The sequence below is a fragment of the Phalacrocorax carbo genome, chromosome 8, assembly GCF_963921805.1.
Source record: "Phalacrocorax carbo chromosome 8, bPhaCar2.1, whole genome shotgun sequence".
NCBI classification, from domain to species: domain Eukaryota; kingdom Metazoa; phylum Chordata; class Aves; order Suliformes; family Phalacrocoracidae; genus Phalacrocorax; species Phalacrocorax carbo.
Window position 1 is genome coordinate 22,793,803 of NC_087520.1, and position 23,459 is coordinate 22,817,261.

Below are 23,459 nucleotides of genomic sequence, written 5' to 3' on the forward strand. Positions count from 1 at the left end.
TGCATAAATCCTCCTGCCTGCTCTGCCAGATTTTCGTTAACGTGTCCTCATTTTTCCAGTTGTGAGTGATTGCTCAAGGAATCTCCTGGCAGAGAGGCCACAGGTTCAGCCTTCACATCCCGCTCATCTCTAAGGCATATGCATAAGAATATGGGTGTGGATCCGCTTCTCTTCATAAAGACAAATTAAATCTGCTCATGCAGCACCGGGCACAGGTAGCAGAGTCAGAGCATTTGGCTGTCTAGTATTCATTGGGCATAGACATAAAAGTTTTCTTTTCTAAAATAGCCTTGCACAGTGCCATGCTGCTCCGTCTTCCCTAAACCTTAGCAAGAGGCTGGAATTTAATGTTTACTTCAATTGCCTCTCCGGCTTCCACTCGCTTAGCCAAGAAGCAGAACACCCTTGTTGGGTGTAAAGCCTACTTTGAGGACAGATCCTGGCACTTTATTTGCAGTTCTCAGTTCTGTAGTCTGCTGTGACAGAATGATACCCTTAAAGCACCAACACAGGAACAAGAAATTTTGCTTTTGTTTTGAAATAGGATGAGTTTCTGTGGTAGTTGTGCATCTATTTGTGTGTTAAGTTTTAAGAGGAAAAAATAGTTTTACCCATGAAATTTTGGCAGGTAGATCATGGATCTCTTTGGTGACTCTTCCTATCAACTGAGTGCAGTTTTCTTCACCATTTCAAAGATCTAGAAGGAAAAAAAATAAAATATGGTCCCAGTTGGGTCTACAATAATAAAATCACCATGAAATATGTTTCAGTAAGTTAAACTTGAAAGACTCCAGCCTTTTTCCTTGTTAAGTGGGAAGCTGCGATAGTACAGAGCAGGCTGGAATACTCGGGCTCAGGGAAGATAACAGCAGGGAAGACATCACCTGGCAGCGCATGGAGGTGGTGGGAGCATCCCTGTGGCGCCGGGGAAACAGGGAGCTTGGATGCAAATGAGCCCCTGGGCACAGCTGAGCTGGGACATGCCCAGCCTGCAGCCAAGGGGCTCTGCTGGTGCCCACCCGGGAGCTGGCACAGGCACCGCTGCTGCAGGGCTCTGAGCTGCGTCGCCAGTGCAAACGTGGGGACATCCATCATATATATAATGGGTGTCAATAATGCATGGGGGGATAAGGTTTCTGTCCTGCTGGAGGACTTTTGGTGTCAAAGCTGCAGAGTGGTAGTGGTATGGCATCCCACACATGCTGGCACTGAGACACAGTGAGACAAGTGGAGCAGATGGAGCGTTCCCACTGAACATCCCTAGGGCACATTAAAATCTATAGGTGACACAGAGCGCGCCGACGACCTGGTGGACCAGCGCGGCTGTACCCAGTGGGATTTTGCAGACAGCTCAATATTGAGCAGTCAAAGCCAGTTAGGGGTAAGGCTATTTAATTCCATTGGAGAAAATCCCACCTTGTTTGCACATTCATCTCTGTGTCGGGTGCAGCTTTCACATTGCAGTCGGGATGCATTTAAGCCCATTTGTGGATTACCTGCCATCACAGTAGTTCCCTTTACATGGGTGCATTTACTTTATGACCACAGGGGTATTTCCCTCTTCCCTGTAGAGGATCTTACTGATTTACCTGTGCCCATGCCTAAACTAGCTGGATATTATTAATAATCCCTGCATTCCTGCAGCCACCCTGGCACAGCACAGCCACTTACGTCAGCCCCAAAACTCTATTCCCTAAATTATTCAGAATTACTGCTTTTGTTTAATTTCTTCTCTGAAATCAACCACTCTTTGGAGGGCACTAAAAAGAAAAAATGGTTTTGCTGAGAATTGAATGTATGTTTTCAAGGGCATGGCTCCCATTACTTTTGCCTGTGCAGAGGAAAGCCTAACCCTGTCTTGCACACCCTGTTACCAGGGTTACCCGGCCAGGGTAAGGGGCCTGGTGGCACTGTCGGGGCTTGGCTTCAAGGAGAAACTGAGCAGCAGAAGTAGCAAAACTCTGAAAAAAAAATCCCAGTTGCCCACCTGAGGCTTCTATCTTCATACATTTTTTTTTTAATTTAAAAAGAATTGCAGGAAGTACCCGAGGTCCCAAGTGGCTGGTTCCAAGGACCAGCTGGGGGACCACTGGTGGGCTCGTACCAGGCCAGGAGCTCCAGGGCCTCCTGTTTGAGATGCAGCCATCTTAACCAGTACAGCCTTAATTTTTATTTGCTGAATAAAATGCCCCAAATGGAATTTACTTGGCATCAAGGTGCCTCCTTGCTGGGCCTGCTCAAACCAGCATGGTCATCCCTCAGCTGACAGAACAGTTTTAGCCTTGGCCAGGACACCTCGTGCTTATTCTTAGGCTTGTTTCTAAGAAAAGCTTTATAAGCAGGAGCCCATATTAGTTAATGCCATGAAACTTTAATGACTTAGCAGGTGAGCTGTGGTCCTCCCACAGAGCAGCTCCCAGCTCCCCAGCAGCTGCGTGGCACAGGATGAGCCCGGCAGTGCTTTGCTTAGGGGAGGCACAGTATTAAACCCAAACCCAAGTTGTACCTGAAGCCAGCTGAAAAATATGATGAAGAAAAAAGGTAAGAAAAAGGGAGACACAGAGGCTGAGGTTTTGGTTAGATGGCTCTGCAATGCAGTCCAAGGTAGGAAGTTTGGAGAGGGTGGAAGAGCTGCCCATCTGATGTCTGCTACATCTTGCACTGCACTCCCCTAACTGCATGCAGAGTAGAGTTTTTCCCTACCTGAATACAGCAGGTTGAAAAAGATGTTACTTTTGTCTTTTGCTTGATATAAAGGAGATTTGCATGGGGGCACACAGGCAGAGCTGAGCCGTGGCGTGCAGCAGCCAATCCAGCCAGCTCCTCGGCTCTGGACAGGCTCCATACTGCCCTGGACTGCTCCCTACCACCCTGGCAGCCTAAACCTGGCCTTACCAGCTCATGGGGTTTGGCTGGGGTGGGGCTGAGCCAGGCAGCTGCAGAGCCCCCTGCCACCTGAAGCTGCTGTCGAGGCCAGCAGCACCCCAATGTGTTGGATTTAGGCAACGATCCTTGCAACACCCCCTGCCAGCTCCCACTCTCCACCCAGTTTCATGCAACCCCATCTCAAGGATTGGAGCCTCCAGCTTGAATTAATTCAGTTGGTGAACTTTAAAATGAGTATTAAATTTCCCAGGACCATGCTAAGACTTAATTAAAACTCCTATCTTTTCTCAAAATGGCAAGGTAGGAATGCAGGGGGTTTGTTCCTGCTTTGGTAAGCGTTTCATGTTGGCTTGGCAAACCATGCCTCAGCAACACTGAGAAATCCCCTCACCTCCTCAAGGAGGAGCAAAATTAGAATAATGAACGGGGTTATAATTAACTGTGCTCTGGGGACACGTTCTCACGATGTCTGGTGCTTCTGATGGGAATCTCCTACAGGGAGCATCCCAACATATAAGAGGCTTCAGATACGCTCTTGCCTGCATTATTGGGTTATTGGGTTGCTCAAAGGGAGGGGAGGGGGAGCTAAATTTTTGCTGGGATTTAGGGGACTTTTTTAGCTGTCTTGCAGATGTAGGTTAAATATTTGCTCGGGGCAGAACAAATGCCTAATGCAAAAGGCCCTGCTCAGCAATGTGTTTCGATTGCTGGAGCTTCCCTTCACCCAAGTAAAAAGAAAATTAACCTGCCTGACTTAACAGCATTGCAACAGCAATGCTTTATGGCTATGGAAAAGGCTGGGCTAAAAGCAAAGAGCTAAACCTGCACCAGGGTCACCGTCCCCCAGCAGCATGCCCCGTGGCAGGCCAGTGCTGCTGGTGCTGTCCATGGAGGGCAGCTGTGTTTTAGCATTGATGGTCATCGATATATCGAGCCTTCCTGCTACCTGCTGGGCACTCGCAGGAGGGTGCTGCTGGCGGTGAGCCCTGCTGGTTGCTGCCTTTTCTCTGCCTGCCTGCAAAGCGGCGTTTCTAAAAATACCTTCAGTGATGTCGTCAGCCACTGCTTGCTCAGGTCATGGAGACGTGACATCCAAGGAAAGGAGGACCAGAACGTCACTGGGGGACCAGGCTGAGATTATCCCAGCCAGTGTAGGTGAATCCCTGCAGAGAGGCAGGGTACAAGCAGGGTACCTGCTGCCTGCATGGGGTCCCATGCTGCCCTGCTGCCTGCAGCCCCCCAGCCCGTGCAAGCAGGCATCCCCTGGGATTTACAGTGCTCCCTTGAGCTAAATAGCATTGAGGCCAAGGGAAATGGAGCTGGCACCTAGCCACCAGCATGCATCCAACCCTAAATAACCCCACTTCTGGATCCCTGGGGATCCATGTCCCTGGTGTGCTGGGGCTGCGGGAAAGCCACACCGTCCTTGCCGAAAATCAGCCCGCAGCTTGGAGGGATGGGTTTTTTAATGCTCACAGGTGAGTATTTGAATGTGGCTGTTGGCACAAAACCCCTTCTGCATCTCAAATTTTGCTCTATGCCTATTCATTAAGTTATTTTTCTAAACACGGGAATTCACACATATGCCTGGTTAATTTAGATTTATTTTATGTAATTGATACAACTTATGTGCATTGCATAATTGCAATACCATTAAAAACCTGAAGCATTCAAAAGCCAGGAAATCACTTACCAGTTAAAGTAATCTACATAAACATTTATTTTACCTTTACAGCTTGTAAATGAAGTCAGGGATGATATGGCATTACAGCTGCTATTGGAATATAGAAAGTAACTTTATGTGTGTCAATATTATCACCAAACCAGCCAAAGGAGCTGCATAGATAGTAGGATATTTATGCAAATCAGCAAAACGCTTAGGGACTCTACGGGTGCGTACATATACATATATATGTGTGTATAGGCAGACACACACATATCCATCCACACCGAGGGCTCTGCGCTGGAAACACCAACAAACCTCAGCTGAAGTGAAAGAGAGGCACCACTTTGCAGAGGCTGGGATGTTTTTGCTGGGTTTTTTTCTGCTGCACTAGCTGCAGCAGGAAGACAGCCGCAGCACAGAGGTGGAGGCAGCTGCCAGGCCAAGATGATATTTGCTTCTCAGGGACAAGGCACTGTGCCACGGGAATGTGGCATGGGGACATGGAAGTGACCCTTTCCGGCCCCCTTTCCATGGGGCTAGTGGCTGGAGTGGCCTGTTGTCCCCCCTGCTGGTGACTCCCCATCACCCCGCATCTGTGGGGCTGGCTCATGGCAGGGGATGGGGCAGCATGTACTGGGGGGGGCCTCTGAGGATGCCCAAGAGGAAGATGCTGGGATGAAGGGACAAGGCCGAATCCTGCTTCAAACCTGTGCAGGAATGAGCACAAGGCTGTGGCTGAGTGCATCAAGGTGGGAGGTGGAGGACTCACGGCCCAAGGGGAGCACACCCCACTGGCTGGCAGAGCCTTCTCTTTTCCAGTCCCACAGGGCTGGCACTAAACCTGCATCTCCCAAGGGTCCACCACCCCTGCATCTCTGAACCTGCACAGCTCCCATGGCGCCCCGCGGGTCAGCCCGACATCAGGCAGGCGGATGTGAGCCATCAGCACGGGCACCCGCCACCGCTGCCACCACGGATGCCAAGTTTTGTTGTGGGAAATATCCGGTACTGCTGGTTAATTACCATGAACAAGTCATGAGTAATTTGTGTCACCCAAACCAGCCATTAACATGGTGATTGTATGTGCAATACAGACAGGTAGATACAAATCATACCCTAAAAATGCGTATAAATTATATTTAAAGCAGAACTTCTTATTACCTTTCTGACAGCAGGACCTTTGGAGAGGTCTCAGGGCACGTTATACTATTTTCTTCGTACCTGTGGGTTAAACAGGTTGTTTTCCTCGTGAAATCTGGGTTCCCAGGCCCCGGCAAACTGGTCAGCGTTGGTGCCAGCACCGGTGTTTGGGAGTGGTGAGGACATGGCGGAGGGAGAGCGGACGCCTTGCCACCTCTGGTCCTTGGCATGTGGGTCACCAGCACCATGGTCTCTTTCTTGGTGGTGCTGGTGGCTCTGTCCCCATCATCCCCCAGGGAAGTGTGCCACAGCAGCAGCCATGCCGCAGTTTGGTGCTGGAGGAAAGGGGCGGGGAGGGGTGCGAGGGTGGGATGAGGGTACACCGGGGCTCCCCGGAGAGCACCAGGACCAGTGTGGGAAGGGCAGGAGGGACACCGGGGGTAACAAGGACACACTGGGAGGCCCCAGGGATCTGACAAGACGGGGGTCAGGGGAGCACAGGAGGATCGGGTGGCCCTAGGAAGAGCCGGGGGGACACCGAGGGTCCCTTGAGCTCCCCAGGGCTCCGGCCAGAGGGTCTGGGGGGTGGGTGCAGCGGGAGCTCCGGGGCCGCCGCCACCGCCCGGTGCGGGGAGGCGGGACGAGGGAGGAGCCCCGCCTCCGCCGCCCGTCGGGGGGTTTCGAAGGTTTCCATGGCAACAAGAGGGGGCGGAGCTCGGCGTTTCCGTTACCGAAGTTCCCGGGAGGGCGGGGTCGGGGCTGGCGCTGGCTGCCCCGCCGCTGCCGCCGCCCCGCGCCCGGTGAGTGGCCCCGCGGGGCGGCACCAGCGGGAGGGGCGGGCGGGCGAGCCCGGCGGGACCGGGGCTCCCTTTGTCTGAGGGGCGCCCGGCACCGAGCACCCGAGGCGGCGGCGAGAGCACGGTTCCCCGTTAGCCTGCAGCGGGCGGCGCCGCCGCCGGGACCGTCACCGGGACCAGCGGGGCGGGGCGTTGCTGGGCCTCTACGCACCGGGACCAGCACCGGCATCGCGGGGGGGGGGGGCACGGGGCGGGGCTGCGCTTCCTGTGCCCCGGGACCGGGACCGGGAGCTCCCCCCCGGGACCGCCGGCGCCACCGCGGCCGCCGGTTGGGAAAAAAAGGGACCCCCGGGGCGGGCGGGGCGGCACCCGGGGCTCCGCGACCTCTTCCCCCGCCGAGGCATCCCGCGGTCCCGGGGCTGCGGTGCCCAGCGGGCGGGGGCTGCCCGCTCTTCCGGAGTCAGTAAATAAATAACCCCCACCTCGCAGGAGGAGCCTGGAAGAGCTTCGGCAATGAGTAAATTAATTACAGCCACGGTTTATGTCCCATCCGCCGGGAGCACAGAGGGACCCGGGGGCTTTCGGCGCCCCGGGAGTGAAATCGGGATCGATGCAACTTTCCTCTGGATTCAGGAGTTGGGGACAGTATTGCCGTCGTGGTTTGCTCCAGCACGGTCCCCTGGGCTTTCCCGGCTGGAAGCCGAGGTGGGCTGAGAGGTCTTTCCTTGCACTTATCCGCAGACGTGTCGCTGTGCTTGGGACCCCCATGCCATGATCACATCCTGCAAAACCTGGGATCTAGGATCCATGCCCTCCACAAGAGCCACCTGGAAGACGAAGGACCTTGCCCCAGACGGTGAGTACGGTGGCTTGTCCTTTTCCCTTGGGGCTCAGCCTGTCACGCTCACGCCCTTGCTCGCGCTTGGGGAAGGAGAGGCCGGAAACAGGCCAGCCTGCATTTTTCACATTTCTTTCTGGATGAATCTTGGGATTTGAGAAACAGAGACTCAGAAGCAGGCACAAAGTGGTTGGCAGCCAGGGGGTGAGCAGAGAGGGCTGCCTCCATTTCCCTCCTGGCCCTTTGGAGCAGAAAGTGTAGAGAGAAAGGTTAAAATTTAACATGTGAGACAGAAAACGGAGCGATACACATGGGAGGGAAGACACTCACTTCTCCCTGGCCTCAGCTCCTTGGAAAGGCTCCTTTTCTCTCCCTGCTGCATAGACCCTGCAGGTGAGTTTAGTCAAGGGCTTTTCTCCACGCAGCTGAGCTGTTTTGCAGGTGGGCAGGCAGCTGCTTGCCCCAACCTGCAGCCGCTTGTTGGGAAACAGCTCTTCCCACCTCCCTCGCTGGTGTTGCCGGATGGGTTTTGGCAAAGGGGGAGGCTGAAACACACACACACACCCCCCACCTGGGCTTTTTTTGCTGTTGGCTTCAGTGTTTGCTCTCCATATGTGCTAGCAGCCGTGTGTCCAGGTGCTGCTTATTCCTTGGCATTTGGGCCAGCCCAGATGAATGCTTGTCATCATCAAAGCCTCTGAAAACGGTTTTTTTCAGCACTTCCTTTGCCCAGTGGCTGCCACTGCACATGCTGGGATGGGGAACTCATTGTCTTTTATCTGGGCGTTCGCCAGCGCTTTGGAAACGCTTGATTTTCATGGCGCGTGCAAAATGTTATGGTTAATTACAGGCTGGGAAGAAGTTCAGAGCAACAGACTGACTTTGTTGGGGCACATCTCCCTCCAGATGCTGCTTCCATCTCTGGCCCAAGAGCGTCCGGATGATTTTAGGGAAGAAAACTGCATTAGTGGGGTTTTATTTGTGGGATGTTGATTTTTTTTTTTTTCTTTTCCTGCCTACCAGAGAAGACATTTGGCTGCCCATGGCGGTGGCAGTGCTTGTAGCAGGTGGATGGGAACAGGGCACAGGGTCCCCAGGCAGGTCCTGTTGCGACGTAGCCCTCGCCAGCTGCTTTTCATGTGGCAGAAGAGGACACAGCCATGGGAAGAAATTCCTCAAGATGCTGTTCTCCTTCTGTGCAGCTCAGAAGGGCAGGGGACTGCTGCTCTGTCTGCTTTCGGGTTTGGCTGTGTGACAAATGAAGGAAATATTTGGGGGCATTGGAGGGGAGTGACGCTGGCAGGGTCCATCCGTCTGGTTTCAGTGATGCAAGCCAGCTTTGGCAGCTTTTCTGAGACAGGATCGTGGGAAGCGGAGTGGCTTGGTGAGGGGCAGGGGTGAGATGTCCCCAGCAGGGGGATGGACTGGTCCTGCAGGGGACAGACGGATGCTACACCCTGAATTCTCATTACTAGTCATTGGCAACCAGTCTCCACCCCCCAAAGGACTAATTTTTCTAATTAACATTTTTAATATACTCATGCACCATCTCCACTGCACTGGTGTGGTGGTGGCAGCAGGGAGGAGGAGGTGGTTTTGCTGAGCGAGGCCGAAGGCTGCGTCTATCCTGGGCTCTCAGGTTGATCCAGTGATGCTTTTTGCTCCATCTCAGGCCGTGGGCAGGACACGCTTGTCACCGGGAGCAGAGCAGGTGCCTCTCCCCAGGTTCCTCTGCTGCCTGCACTGGTTCACCATAAAATCCTCAGCGTGAGCTGGCCAGACGCTGCAAATCCCCGCAGGCTCTGCCTGGCTCTCCAGGTGAGGAGTACTGAGCCAGCCGTGGCTTGGGTGGGGCGGGCATTTTTGGGGTGGTGGGAAGGGTGCCCTGCACCCTGCTGGACCATCCCTTGGTGGGAGCTGGCGGGTCCATCACTGCAGCAGTTTTTTGTCCTCAACTCTGGTTCACTGCTGCCTGGGTGGGAAGGGAAGAGCATCTCCAGAAAGTCAGGAGGCATCAAAAAACACAAGGAACAGCCCAGAATAACATTTTCTGGGTCACTTCTGAATCATGTAGACAGGAGAGCTCAAGGCAGAAGGGTGATAAGAAAATGCAGCACTGTGAGATGGGGTTTGCCAGCAGATGGAGGAGGAGGAGGAAGGCTACTGTGGATGGGGACGCTGTCAGGACACCATGCACTGGTGTTGCTTCTGCCAGTTCATTCTGGGCTTCGGGCAAATAATTTAAATTCCGCTTCTTTGAAAAGAAGGAAGACACCTTCTTATCTCACACCAGCCATTCAATGCTGCCTGCAGGCCAGGGTCTTTTTTTCTGAGGCCATAAAGAGAAAAATAGGTAATATTCAGTATATCTGCATCACCAGGCTGAGGGAAGGAGTTGTTTATGGGGAGAACTAAAAGCAACATGATAAATGCATTGCAGCAGCTTCCCAATACCAAAGTCCCTCAGATGGAGGGTGTCCCCAGGTCCCACCGTCCTGTCCTTTGCAACCTCCTCCCTGCTTGCTCCTCCTGGCCAGCCTGGTGAAATACCAGCTGCCAGCACCGTGTCCACTGCAATGTGCACAGTCGCTGCATCTCAGCTCTCCATCCTGTTTCATCTTGTGGACACAGGCCCTGCAGGGGACAGCGGACAAGCGGCAGGAGGAGAGCCTGCACCAGGCCCCAACACCAGCCATAGAGGAGCCACTAGCATCTCCCCACGAGCCAGCCACTGCCACGCTGGTGCAGGCAGCCTCCACCATGAACCTGGAGAAAGCAGGTAAGGGGGAAGCAGCAGTAGGTGCTTGGGAGGAGGGGTGTGATGGGATGAGCACCTGGTAGCTGCCAGTGGATACTGGGGGGACCTCTCCTCTTTCGGGGTACATGTAAACATGTGGCTGTGCTCACTTGGGGGGGATCGGGTCTCGGTAGAGATCAACACCAGCCAGCTATCGTGTGATGCCAGGCGACCGATTATTTAACCAGGTGAACAGAGCAGGTGAGTGCCAGCAAACCCACCACACTTTCCTCCCTCTTAAGGAAAATGTAACGCTTGTGGAAATGCTTGCAATGCGCGTGGCTGTGCCAGGGCAGGTGAATGCCTGTGGTTTCCCCTCTTTCTCTGTCAGGACCGAATCATCTGGGCTTGTCAGGTCACATCCCAGGAGCTGCTCCTGGCATGGTCCCTGGCTGCATCCCCTGGCACAGGGTGTCTGGTGGGAAGGGGCGGGGATGCAGGAGGGAGTGTGCGTGGCAATGGTAATGGGGCAGAGCCATGGAAACAGCCACCCTTCTAAATGGGTTTGAAAGCATTTTGTAAAACAGGAGGGACACCATGCCATACCTACCACACTAAGACATGGTGTCGCCACGAGCGCGTCTGCCTGGTGGTAGACGTAACACAGGTCCGGCTGACATCTCCTCTCCCAAGGATGCTCTTGCAGGAGTAAGGTGTTGGAGCAAGGAGGAGCACGTTATCCGTGCGGGATCACCACTGCCCACGGGGTCGCTGTGGGTCTCTGTGTGTCGGGCGGGAAGGGTTTAAAGGAAACATCACGATCCCCTGCCTAAGCTGGGCTGAGCTTTGGGCACAGAAAGAAAGAAAAGCTGGTGTTCATTGGCACTGTTTCAGGGTATCCAGCCCAAGGCAGGAAGACAGAATCCAGCAATCCCTTCTGCAGACGTTGCCGGATAAGTCCTATGGCACACAGTTGACAGCAGAGCTCTGATTTGGTCCCAGCATTTAATTTTTTTGCCCGCTCTGCTCCTTTTAAAGGTAGAAAGTCTGATTCACAGACAGAAAAAGTCTTGCTTCTTGTATTCAGGACATTTCCTATAAAGCAGGCGGCACCTGTGCACAGGCAGCAAAGCGATTACCAGCATTGCCTCCTGCCTTTAAACCCCCAGGTTTCTGGTGGCAGCAGATGAAATCCATGGCAGGCAGGGAAGGGCGCTGGGCAGCCAGGATCCTGGCCACCAGTTCGCCCGCCACTGTGCCTCATCCCCACGTTGTTAATGAGTCAGGCCAGCTCATTTCTTCTTGGGAACTACCAAGTAATTCAGGGATTCATTTGGTAGGCTCTGATGTATGGCCAGGCTGGATTCTGTCAGCATCCTGGCTCTATTAACACGCAGAAAAAAACATGTTTGAAATGATACTAGGAAGGTTAGAAAGCCAAATGCACAAGAATGAGGCAATACAGCCATTCAAGGTACCCGCATAATTGTAATTTGGCTTCCATTATATTTGTGTGTAATGATGCAGTCTTTAATAACATGATCACATACTCGTTTTCCATCGGCACCTGCTCATTCAGAAAAAACGATGCCGAGATGAATCAGAGCGCCATGGTGAAGGCGGTTGTTATCTGAGTGAGGCGGCAGCATCTCAGCATGTGATGGGGCTGGGTCACAGCGCGGTGGCGTGGGCAGGCACTGAGTGTGAGCAGCCTGGGGTGCTCTGCTGGCATTGGTAGATCCCTCCAGCTTCCATCCCCCATAGGGGCTCACCTGGTCAGATCCCCACCATTAGCCTGATCAGCTGTGGTCAGCAACATGACACTCAGGATGTGCCCCATGCATGTTACTGCGCTCTGTGGGATTTCTGCAAGTCCTGCTTCCCACCATCCCATCTCCACCGCAGCCCCTGGGAATTCTTCCCATAGCTGGCATCCCATTCCCCAGCAAGGTGGTTGGATCCTGACTGGCTTCATCTTTGCTCCCACTGCAGGAGGGAGGCTCTGTGGTGGGAAACGTGCCAGCCTGCCAGCAGCCCAGCCCTTCCCGGTGATCCAGAAGGCGATGACCTCCATGGCGCATCTGCAGGAGAAGCTGTGGCTGCAGGAGGAGCTGCTGGGGCTGCAGGAGAAGCTCACTGCCCGGGAGAGCGATGAGCTCTCCCGTTCTCTCCAGCTGCAAGACCAGGTACAACACGGACGGGGGCTGCGACGGTCCTTTGGGTTACCCAGCTTCAGGCTGTGGCTTGGCCAGAGCACTGTGTCTTGCAGTTAGTGAGGCGTGTGCTTGGAAGGAGCATAGGACCTCGATCAGGGAGCATCTTCTCTGCTCAGGTGTGCAGGGAAGATCTGGGAGCTGGGTGCTCCTGAGCACCACGGCTGTCCCACCAGCTTCTGCTGCCCCTCCCTCGGGATACTTGCAGCCCCCCCAATTGACATTACAGTGACACAGCAATAACGCTGGCAAGGGCACGTGGCTCCTTGGACATGGCGTGGCCAGGAGGGCTTTTGGCTTCAGGGTCAGAGCCCTGCAGCAATTGTCCATCCTCCCAGCACAGTAACACTGCCACAGGATGAGCTCATTAGACCAACCCAGCAGATTAATTTTAGTGACTTTCAAGAGTCAGGAGGTGGAAAGGGAATGTGAAGGCACAGAATTGTCTGCTGAAGGGGAAAGCGTTTTGACTGCTGTGACCAGAACCTCCCCCTAAAAACAATCTCTTGCACTGGTATGGCTGCATCCTCAGTGTGAGGACCTGTGTCGTCCCAGGGAGATTGAAATTCTGGCTGCTTGTAAAGGTATTTGCATGCGGCTGTTGTGGAAGCTGTTACAGTCAGGTTCTGCTTGTTCCACGGGTGTCAAAAAGGCGGAGGTAATTGTCCTGCATTTGGTTGGCATACTCTGCATGACACAAGCGTGAGTGCCGGCAGGATCCGGCCCTGCGCTGGCCAGTTTGGCAGCAAGTGCAGCTGACGCTGGCCAGAGTGAAGCGCTGACCCAAACTTCCAAAGCTCAGAGATGGCCGGGCCATGGCTCGAGCCAGACACAGCTGCCAAGGAGCCCCTGTCGCCTCCAGAGAGCAGGATGCAGCTGGAGATGCCTGAGCAGGTAGGGGATGGAGGTGCATCAGTGTTTCAAGGTGCTGCTGGCATGGGGAGTGGTGGGCAGGCTCTGGCATGTGCGTTGGCCAGCTGGGTTGGCAACTCTTCTGTAACAAGCTGTGACTCTGTTGTCTTGGTCCCTCCTCTCTTTTAAAAATGCTTAAAAAAAAAAAAAATCTCTTAATAATCTACCTTATTGAATATGGAAATGGGATTTTCCCACTCAGGTGTGATGCTGGTGCGCTCGGCGCAGGCTCAGCCCCCCAGCCAGAGTGGAAGAGCTCCGCTGCAGAGGGAGGGGGGTTCCCAACTCTGACAGGGAGCAGCCTCCTTCCCCAGATTGTGGCCGTCACCATGCAGAGCTCACCCGCAGAACCCCCAGCTGTGCGCTGCCGAATGTGAGGGGCTGCACAGGAGGTGCTGCCCACCATGCTGCCGTCTCCGCAAGGGCGTAGCTTGATAACTTACCATAATTAATTATAGCACCATGTCAGCACATCTGCATTTCTAATTAATCAGCAGTCCCTAATTATGGTCCACAGAGGGCCAGTTGCTTAGAAAAAGCTGGTTATTGGGATGGGGCAATAGCCTGCCGCATCAGGCAAAGGGTTTGGTGGTGCACTGGCTTACCAGCACAGGGAAGCTGGGAGTGGGGCTGGAATCTGTGGGGCTGTGGTGAAGTGTGCAGCCAGGTCCATCTATTTCCAGGGTAAGTTTTGGGGAGACAGTAATGCTTACCCAGCAGCCATCGATTTTTGGGCGCAGGGATGAGGCATGGAGAATGCAGGCAACCCCCATAAAAATGCAACCAGCGTTTGCCAACGTTAACTTGAATAAATGCAGACATTATTTTTTTTTTTACAGCCTTGCTGGCTGCTGCAGTGGGGAGGAAAGGAGAGATGAGAACAGATGGTCCCTGCCCCCAAAAAATCAAGGATTTCTGAAATCCACCTGGTTTGGGAGGAGGGCAGCCTGGTTTGCATGAGATGGGCAGATAGGGGTAGCCAGAGAGCGTCCTCCCATTGGACTCAGACACACAGACTTCTCAAAGAGCTCCTGTTCCCTCTTTCTCCCAAGATAACTTTCCTAGAAAGAAAAGTAGAGAAGGAAAAGCAAAGCTGTGTTGCAAGGGCAGGATGAGGCACTTGTGGCTCCCTAAACACAATTATGGATAGGTTTGTTTTTTTCTTCTCCAAAGACGATGCTATTTTTTTTCTAATAATGGTTTCTGCTAATGTTCAACATGGACAAATTATACCCATGGTTGAACAAGGTCAAAGCAGGCCTTTCATTAACGCTCATTTTAATCAGCTCGTGTGAATCAGGCACTCAGAGCAAGGTGGAAAATTAAGGCATAATGAAGGTGCAAGCCAGACTGGACGTCAGTGGCCTGGGTGGCGCCACGGGGTGTCCTCCGAAAGCTGCTGAGATGCCTCCTGGTTGACCTTGCCTGTGTTAACAGGTTGAAACTCTGAAGGCAAAGGTCCTGGAGCAGGCGCAGGAGATCAGCCGGCTGCGCTCGGAGCTGGTGAGCTGCCACTGGGGTTGGGCTGAGCCACCCTTGCCCCAAGGGATGCCAGAGCTGTGGGTCCCTGGGGAGAAAGGGGGCACATGGGGAGGGCACAGAGGAATTAAAACCTCCTCAGGGCTGCAGTTTGGACCCTGCAAGCTGGGAGGGGGACATTGAAGGACGAAAGCTTGTGGGATTTTTCTGGCCAATGCAATGTCATAATCAGTGACCCTGGGGTGCAACAGGCAGAGGCTCCCCGGCACTGTCACCCTGGCAGGGGGGAAGCAAAACCCCTCTGAGGACTGGGGCTCTCCAGGCGCAGCAGAGTGGGGGCTCTCTGACATGGTAGGCTGGGGGCTCCCCGGGTGCCGTAGGCTGGGGGTCCCCCACATAGCAGGCTGGGGGCACCCCTGAGAACAGCAGGTAGGAGGTTCCCTGGGGGAGGCAGGCTGGGGCTCCCCAGGGTGCATCAGGCTTCCCTCACCTCCCATCGGCAGGGTGGCACGGACGTGGAGAAGCACCGGGACCTGCTGGTGGCTGAGAACGAGCGCTTGCGGCAGGAGATGAAGGCGTGTGAGGGGGAGCTGCGAGAGCTGCGGCGGCAGCAGCAGGTGCCATGCCGGGACTGTGCCCACCTCCCGGTGAGTCGCTGGCAGTGGTGGCGGTGGTGGCAGAGTGACATGTACCCATGGGTGACGCAGCCTTGGCTGTGCTGCTTTGGGGCCAGGAGAACACCAGGCTGCAGGAGCGGCTGTCCCAGCTGCAGAGGGAGGCAGAGGAGATGCGGACGAAGCTGGTGGAGCTAGACCTGGAGGTGCAGCAGAAGACAAACCGCTTGGCTGAGGTGGAACTGCGTCTCAAGGACTCCCTGGCTGAGAGAGCCGAAGAGGAGGAGCGGCTCAGCCGGCGGCTGCGGGATAGCCAGGAGACCATCGCCAGCCTCAAGTCCCAGCCCCAGCAGATAAAGGTGAGCACCACGGGGCTCACCATCTCTCCTGGCTGGGCAAGAGGAGCTGGGCTGGGTGCCTAGCGGTGCCTGGTGGGTGCCCTGCAAATGCCACCCATCCCTCTGCCCATAGCACATCAGCATAGCACCATGATTTTGTAACGTAGCTCCCCCGGGCCAATGATGGCTCCATCTAAGGCCCCTTGGGTGCTCCTTTTACACGGTATACCCCATCTCTGGGTGCTTTCCCCCACAGTACGTCATCAAGACTGTGGAGGTGGAGTCAGCCAAAGCGAAGCAAGCCCTGTGCGAGAGCCAGTCCCGAAACCAGTACCTGCAGGAGCAGGTGGGGATGCAGAGGCAGGTGCTGAAGGAGATGGAGCAACAGCTGCAGAGCTCCCAAAAGACGGTGGCTCAGCTCCGAGCTCAGGTCTGAGTGCAATGAGTGTAAATCAGAAATCACCCCACCCAGATCCCCCATGGTTTCTGCCTGCATGGTGCCTGCCAGGTGATGCGATGCGGCAGCAGGTGGTCGCTGGCTCAGCATTACCCTCCCTACTCCTCTCCCAGATCATGATATATGAGACCGAGCTGGAGCGAGCCCATGGGCAGATGCTGGAGGAGATGCAGGCCATGGAGGAGGAGAAGAACCGTGCCATCGAAGAGGCATTTTCCCGTGCCCAAGTGGAGATGAAGGCAGTGCATGAAAATCTGGCAGGTGAGGAGGAGGTGAGGGGCTCATAAGGTTGCCCAGCTTGTGCTGGGTGGGGTCATGCCACCTGCCCCTCACCCCACCTCGTGCCTGCAGGTGTACGGACCAACCTGCTGACGCTGCAGCCAGCTCTGCGCACCCTCACCCATGACTACAACAGCCTGAAGCGTCAGGTCCGCGACTTCCCCCTGCTCCTCCAGGAGACCCTGCGGAGCGCCAGGGCTGAGGTGAGTTCCCTGGGACCACCATCTCGGCTCTTCCCCATATGGGTTGGGGATACTGGCGGGGTTGCTGAGCTGCTGCTCTCCATCCCCCTGCCAGATCGGCCAGGCCATCGAGGATGTGCACAGCACCAACCGGGAGCTGCTGCGCAAGTACCGGCGGGAGCTGCAACTCCGCAAGAAGTGTCACAATGAGCTGGTGCGGCTGAAAGGTGCGCAGGGGGGTGGCAGGTCCCATCACAGGAGAGTATGTCCCTGTGGGGGGCAGGATGGACAGGGGAGTATCACCCTGCTGCACCCCAGCACCGTGGCTTGGATGCTCCGCATCCCCATAAGGTGCTCAGGTCGGTGATGGGATGCTTCAGTTGGCAGTGGAGTACAGCATTCAGCCCACCTGTTGTTTGACAGTAACCGGGGGTGGCAGCGGGATGCACTGGGGCTGATGTCATCTCTGCATCTCCCCACCCAAGGAAACATCCGTGTTTTTGGGCGAGTCCGTCCCATCACAAAGGAGGACGGTGAGGGCCCAGAGGCAGCCAATGTGGTGACCTTCGATGCTGATGATGATGCTGTCCTGCATCTCCTGCACAAGGGGAAGCAGGTGTCCTTCGAGCTGGATAAGGTCTTCCCCCCACAAGCGTCCCAGGAGGAGGTGGGTGCTGCATGGGGATGGAAATGCTGCTGGCATGAGGGGGACATACAGCCACCACCTTCTGATATTCCCCTGTTTCCCCTAGGTGTTTCAGGAGGTTCAAGCCCTGGTCACCTCCTGCATTGATGGCTACAACGTCTGCATCTTCGCCTATGGGCAGACAGGGGCAGGAAAAACCTACACAATGGAGGTGAATTTGCCTGGCTTTGCTTCCCTATTCTTCCTTGGCTTGCCATCCTGTGGTGCCCAGTGTCAGTAACCTCCTTAAACCAGGCTGGTAGCCAGCTTGGACCTGGAGTGCACCAGCGATGGTCACTGCTGCTGGGCAAGGAGTTTGTGCAGTCCTCCATGGCACCTCCCTGGGCTTTGCTCCTGCCCAGAAAAAATAAATGCAGACTAAAATAAAAGGTGGTGTGTTCTCCCCCCCCCCCCCCCCCATTTCTCACCCCAATCCATCAGGGGACAGCAGCAAACCCAGGGATCAACCAGCGGGCCCTGCAGCTCCTCTTCTCTGAGGTGCGGGGCAAGGCAGCCGACTGGGACTACGCCATCAGTGTCAGCGTCGCCGAGATTTACAACGAGGCTCTCAGGTATAGGGAGGGGGAAAAAGCTCTCTATTGGGGCAGGTGGAGCTGCTGGGGATCCGGCATCAGTGGGCATCACCCCATGCTGCTCTCATCCCCTCCCACCAGCCCTGCCTTGGCCACACAGCCTGTTCCCAGGGCCTTGGGCACAGGATTTGACCATGCAAGGATTTATTTTTAAACTCTCGATGCATGCCACCCTTTCAAAGCACTCTATCTCAAGCTCTGTTACTTAGACAGGCTCCTAGCCCTGCCATTGCTCCTGCTCCTCTGGCCCTGATGTAGCAGCTGGGGCATCCCCCTCTCCTTGCTGTCGTGCCTCCCTGGATGTTATATTTAGAAATTACTAACTGGGAGCTGGGAGCATGAGAAATATTTTCCTCTCCTGCCCAGCCATAGGCAGGAGGGGTGAGGAGGAGACTGGGAGTGCATCCCTGTGGATAATGGGGACCAGGAGTGGCAATAAAGAGCAGGGGTGGGAGTGTGGTCCAGGTTGGAGTGGGTACATGGTGTGCTGGTGGAAGCCAGAGAGCCAAGGTCTATCCATAGGATGTGCACCATCCCCGGGAGGAGAGGGCTGCTCTGACAGCCTTGGCACACATCCCTGAGCCATGGCAGGGATGCCATGCTGGAGGGGAGCTGGCACCCATCAGCTGCCTGGGGTGGGGATGCTGATGGGTACCCCTTTGCCCAGGGACTTGCTAGGGAAGGAGCCACAGGAGAAGCTGGAGATCAAGCTGTGCCCCGACGGCAGCGGGCAGCTCTATGTGCCCGGACTGACTGAGTTCAGTGTGCAGAGCGTGGAGGACATCAACAAGGTGCAGGGAGATGGGGGGCATCAGTAGCAGGAGGGTGGCACTGGGGGTGTGATGAATTGGGGGGAGGGGGGGAATCTCTGGTGCATGACCTCCATATTTGGGAGTATTTCTGAAGCACTGGGGAGCAACAGAGACCAAAATAGGTCCCTGGGTACGATGTGACAGTCACTGTCCAATGGGGTGAGCTGCAGGGGGTTAAAAATAAAAGTGTGGGGCCCGGGCAGCTCCTAGGGGATTAGCGGGATGCCGGCTGTCACTGCAGTGCCCTGCCTGTCACCCTCTGCCTTCAGTGCATCACTCAGGCTGAGACATGACAGCGGTCATCACCTAGATGGACCAGGCACCTTGTGGGGGGCTGTTCGTCTGGTTACGTCCCTGGGGGTTCTTGGGTCACAGGGGAGATGTGGTGGGTTTGGGGCACACTGGCCTCACCCCCCACCTCCCTGGGCTCCCCTAGGTCTTCGAGTTCGGCCATGTCAACCGGGCGACGGAGTGCACCAACCTGAATGAGCACAGCTCCCGCTCCCACGCCCTCTTCATTGTCACTGTCTGTGGCATTGACCGTAGCACAGGGCTCCGCACCACAGGTAGGTGCCATGTGGCAAGCCCCTCACTGGGGCATCTGGGCTGTGGCATCCCCAGGGTGTGCGGGGCCAGGCGCTGATGCCAGCTGGAGGGGTTTGGCTGTGTGTCCCCAGGGAAGCTGAACCTGGTGGACCTGGCAGGATCGGAGCGGGTCGGGCGGTCAGGTGCAGAGGGCAGCCGGCTCCGCGAGGCACAGTACATCAACAAGTCCCTCTCGGCATTGGGTGATGTCATTTATGCCCTGCGCTCCCGGCAGGGCCATGTGCCCTTCCGCAACTCCAAGCTGACCTACCTGCTGCAGGACTCGCTCAGCGGTGACAGCAAGACCCTCATGATGGTGCAGGTAGGGGCCCATCAGCATCTCTGCAGCCAGCTGTTGCAGTTTTTGGAGTGGGTTTGGTCCCTGCTCACGCCGGTGCTGGGGCAGGTGGGAGTGATGCTGGAGGCCTGGACCAGGGGACTGGGCTCGCACATGGGGACGTCCTCCTGTCTCCAACCATGGTACCATGGCAGTGCTGCCTCCATTTCTGCATCCCAGATGTGGAGGATGGATGGGGGATGAACTCAGAGGTCCACGATCCTGCCCTCTCTGCCTGCACGTGGATGTCATCCCTATGGGCACAGTTGCCTTGCACATTGGCATCTCCTATTCCCTCTCATGCTGGGAGGATTTTATGCTCTGGTAGCTGTTCCATACCTGCCCTGTGACTGCCCCCCAGCTGCCTGCACCCGGCCTGAGCCCCCTTGGGGGGTGCCTGAGCTCCTGCCACCTGCTGCAGCTTTTCCCAGCTGTCCCTTGCGTAGTGACAGGGGATCCAGCTGGCTCAGACACTGTCCCGGGCACAGGTGGATGGGGCTGTCCTGGGTTAATTGACAGCATCTCATTGGCCTGGCAGCAGCATGGTTGCGAGGGCAGGGGCATGCTGGGGGTGTGCAGGCAGCCAGCAAGCTGTCTTTCTGCTCCTGCCTTACTGCAGGTTTCCCCTGCTGAGAAAAACACCAGCGAGACACTGTGCTCCCTGAAGTTTGCTGAGAGGGTTCGCTCTGTGGAGCTGGGTCCTGTCTCCCGCAGGGCTGAGCTGGCCTCCTGGCCCAGCCAGGAGCAGCTGGAGGTAACTGAGAGGCCACCAGTGCCCTTCCTCTTCCCCGTTTTGCCCCTATGTGTGGTTCCCAGGGCTGTTTGCTGTTGGGTGTTCCCCTGGAGCCTTCCCCATTGGGGAGTATCACCCAGCGGGACATGGGCTGTCCCCAAGCAGCGGCATCCAGCTGATGCTGACACCTTGGCTCTTCCAAGGCCTGTTTTGCAGCAACTCTGTGGTACCCCCAGGGTATATTTGGACACCACTGCCCACGAAGGCACAATCTGCCTACAAGCCCCTTCCCCATCCCTTCCCTCTGGGGAACTGGCGTGGGCTGACCCTGAGGTCATGCTCCGTCTCCCCCCAGGGTGACTCACCAGGAACCACAGCATCCTCTGGCCGGGGCCATGCGTCCCCCAGCCCAGGGCAGCTCTCCAGCCGTGCCGCCTCCATCCGCAGGAAGCTCCAGACCTCAGGTGGGTGGTGGGGCACCATGGCCCCACTCAGCACCCCGGGTGCCCAGCCAGGGTCTCTTTGTCAGAGGAGGCTCCTGCTGCCAGCCTTGTCCCAGCCAGATGCTGGCAGGCAAAGCCTGCAGGGGGGAGCTAGCTGATTTGTAGTCAGCTCATTAACTAATGGTTAATTAGCCATTGGGGGCCTGGTTAGCACTTCCCCAAGAACACGCTGGTGCAAAGCTGCTGCCAGCAGCTCCAGGTGTGAAGGGGGAGCAATGCTGTGGGCCATGCCCCTGGGCTGAACCTCTCTCCCTTTCGATTTCAGCCTGAATTTAGGGGCAGCAATGGCTGCCAGGTGAGTGCCTGTGGCTGGGAGCCGGTGGAGGGCTCTGCTTCAGCCCCACTTCCCAGGCAGGGGTGCTGGTCTGTGCTGCTCATGGGGATGCTTGTGGGGATGCTTGCGGTAACGCTTGCAGTACCAGCTCAACGCAGCACCCGCTGAAATGCTGCCAGATGGGGCTGGGGTAGCACTGGCCGTGACCCCTGCGCGGTGTGACCCATGCATGTCTCCCCCCAGGGAAGCTGAGGCCAGTCCCTGTGTGACAAATGCCAGCCCCAGCACCAAACCTGCTGCAGGACCCAGCCCCTCAGTGCTACGGAGAGCCCGGCTGCTGGAAGACACGAAGGCTTTGGTGCCACTCCCTTGCCCACCAGGGCCCATGATGAGGGTGACAGCACCTCTCACCATGAGCAGCGTGGGGCTGAGGTCTCCCAGTAGCCAGACCCCTGTCTCAGGGTGGGGGACAGTGATGCTGGGCAGGGAGCTGTAACCTCAGACACTCAGCTCTGTGACTTTCTTTTTTTGCTGGAAGGATGTTTTTAGCCAGAGCAGGGAGCTGCTGGGTGCTTTCTCCATCTCTCCAGCATTATTTTTATAACAGTAGAGGTATGTGGCTGGAGCAGGGGCTTGGAGCCAGGTGAGCCCACAGAAATGTCTCTGCTACTCCCAGGGGACCAGCCTGGTCCCAGTTCCCCCAAGACTGTGTCCAGGCAGCTGCCTGATGTCTTTTGAAGCAGCACTTCCTCCATTTTAAGCCAGAATAAAATCCCAGCAGCCCCTTTCCCCATAGGTTTCTCAAGCCCTGTTGTTGCATGAAGGTGCCCTGGGGCTGTGCCTGAGCCAAGCTGCCCTTCATCATGGTGTTGGTGCTGCCTGGGCCCTGTGCCGGCTGCTCTGGCACGGAGAGAGAGTGGTTGTGGGGCTGCCTGTGTTACACAGCACCAGGCTGGATTTAGCAGTCTAAAATGAAGCTACTGTAAAGTTATTTACCAGTTGTCAAGAGAGATCAGTGTGGTCAAGATGAAAGTCTTTGAAATAGTTTTATTCTGTTTACATGGTCTTGGACTGGAAACCAAGTAGGAAACAAACAAAAACCCCCCCAAACCTCCAGCCCAAAAGTCTGTTGGCTTACTTATCGGGACAGCAGCTGGCAGGGGCGTTGGAGGAGACAGCACTGCCCCTGCACCTCTGAGCACCCACCTATGGGTACGCTGCCTCCTGCTGCAAATAACCAACTGGATGCACTGATGGCTCTTTCCCACCGCAGCCCTCTCACTCTTCCACAGTATATTCTATTTAACAGAAAAAAGGGAAAAATAAATTTAGCCTTTTGTAAGATTAGATGTTTCTATGTATTTTAATAATTTAAAGGAAAAAATCCTGTTTTGTAACAAAACTTATTTTAAATAAATTATTAAAACCAGTCTGGTGCTGCTGGTACTTCCTTGCAGGGGCTTTGAGCCCTGCTGAGGGCAGGTGCTGCCTCCTGCACCCCTTGCACAGCATCTCCCCCATAGCTGGAAAAGCCCATTAAATCTTTCCTCTTGTGGCTGTCTTGGCAGGGGGGGCACTGCTCTGCCAGGCTTGCCCAGACTGCAGCTATCAGGCTCCCTTAATTAGCAGGAGATTGAGTTATTAAACCGTAAGTAAGTAAGCCCCAGCACTGCAGCATCTTGCTCCACCTCTGTGGGCTGTTCAGGTCTGAAGACAGGAGGCTGCGGAGTTTCTTTACACCTTGGGCAGGTCCAGGCATGGGATTATTGCCAGAGAACCCTTGGGCGAGGCAGCTGATGACTGCAGCGCAGGCAGGATGCGCACCATGGGTTCCCTGGTGCTCAAAGCAGGTAGCATCTTCAGCCCCGGACATGCTGTCCTGCGATGGCACATTGCCAGGACCTCTTGCTGTGTGAGCCACGGAGCAGCGCAGGATGCTTCCCTTTGTTCCTAACACTTGACCATGTTTGGAGGAATTATCAGCAAGGTAGGAATTGCCTTTAGCATTCCTGCTGGCCCCACCATGCACGCCTGAAAAGGTCTCTTACATCCCCAAACACCCACAGCGGGCTCAAGAGCTCACAGAAAAAAACACATAGACCAAGCACTGCACATCTGTGTGCAACTCCATCAAGATCTGCTGGCGAGCGGGCGGGGGTGGGGGGGGAGAAGGGAAAGGACAAGCCACAAATTACAATGTTGCACTTTGGGCTGGGAACTACCCAGCAGAGTGAAACCTCCCCCAGGGTTTCAGCAAGCCACCTGGCAAAGCAAGTGCTGTCTCCCACTTGCTCACTGCATCCACTTACTCATCACAGCCTCCCAAGCAGGAAGGGTGAGAACGCCCAGCTTCCCCGTGGGACACACAGGCAACAAAGCCCTGCTTTCCCTGGACGCTC

General features: G+C 55.6%; 1 protein-coding gene across 3 annotated transcripts; it reads left to right on the forward strand.

Moving 5' to 3' along the window:
- The first annotated feature begins 6,415 nt into the window (after positions 1 to 6,415).
- KIFC3 (kinesin family member C3) lies at positions 6,416 to 22,404 on the forward strand. Of its 3 annotated transcripts, none has more exons than XM_064459063.1 (21): positions 6,416 to 6,492; positions 7,231 to 7,345; positions 9,000 to 9,145; positions 9,959 to 10,106; positions 12,057 to 12,250; positions 14,627 to 14,692; positions 15,172 to 15,315; positions 15,402 to 15,641; positions 15,877 to 16,050; positions 16,191 to 16,338; positions 16,429 to 16,559; positions 16,654 to 16,765; positions 17,024 to 17,205; positions 17,291 to 17,395; positions 17,665 to 17,795; positions 18,484 to 18,607; positions 19,065 to 19,194; positions 19,306 to 19,535; positions 20,170 to 20,304; positions 20,639 to 20,747; positions 21,304 to 22,404. In XM_064459063.1, exons 2-21 carry the CDS (start codon positions 7,261 to 7,263, stop codon positions 21,327 to 21,329), a joined length of 2,760 nt encoding a protein of 919 aa, XP_064315133.1. In that variant the 5' UTR covers positions 6,416 to 6,492; positions 7,231 to 7,260; the 3' UTR covers positions 21,330 to 22,404. The 3 variants fall into 3 exon arrangements, with proteins under 3 accessions (XP_064315133.1, XP_064315136.1, XP_064315134.1); XM_064459066.1 differs by lacking the exon at positions 6,416 to 6,492 and adding an exon at positions 6,801 to 6,817; XM_064459064.1 differs by lacking the exon at positions 6,416 to 6,492 and adding an exon at positions 6,928 to 7,006.
- Positions 22,405 to 23,459: the final 1,055 nt, after the last annotated feature.

Bases quoted from the DNA above. Each gene is read 5' to 3' on its own strand.
- KIFC3 (XM_064459063.1), top strand. From the start codon at position 7,261: ATGATCACATCCTGCAAAACCTGGGATCTAGGATCCATGCCCTCCACA. The intron at 16,766-17,023 runs GTGCGCAGGGGG...TCCCCACCCAAG, and splicing joins TGAGCTGGTGCGGCTGAAAG to GAAACATCCGTGTTTTTGGG. The intron at 17,796-18,483 runs GTATAGGGAGGG...CCCTTTGCCCAG, and splicing joins ATTTACAACGAGGCTCTCAG to GGACTTGCTAGGGAAGGAGC.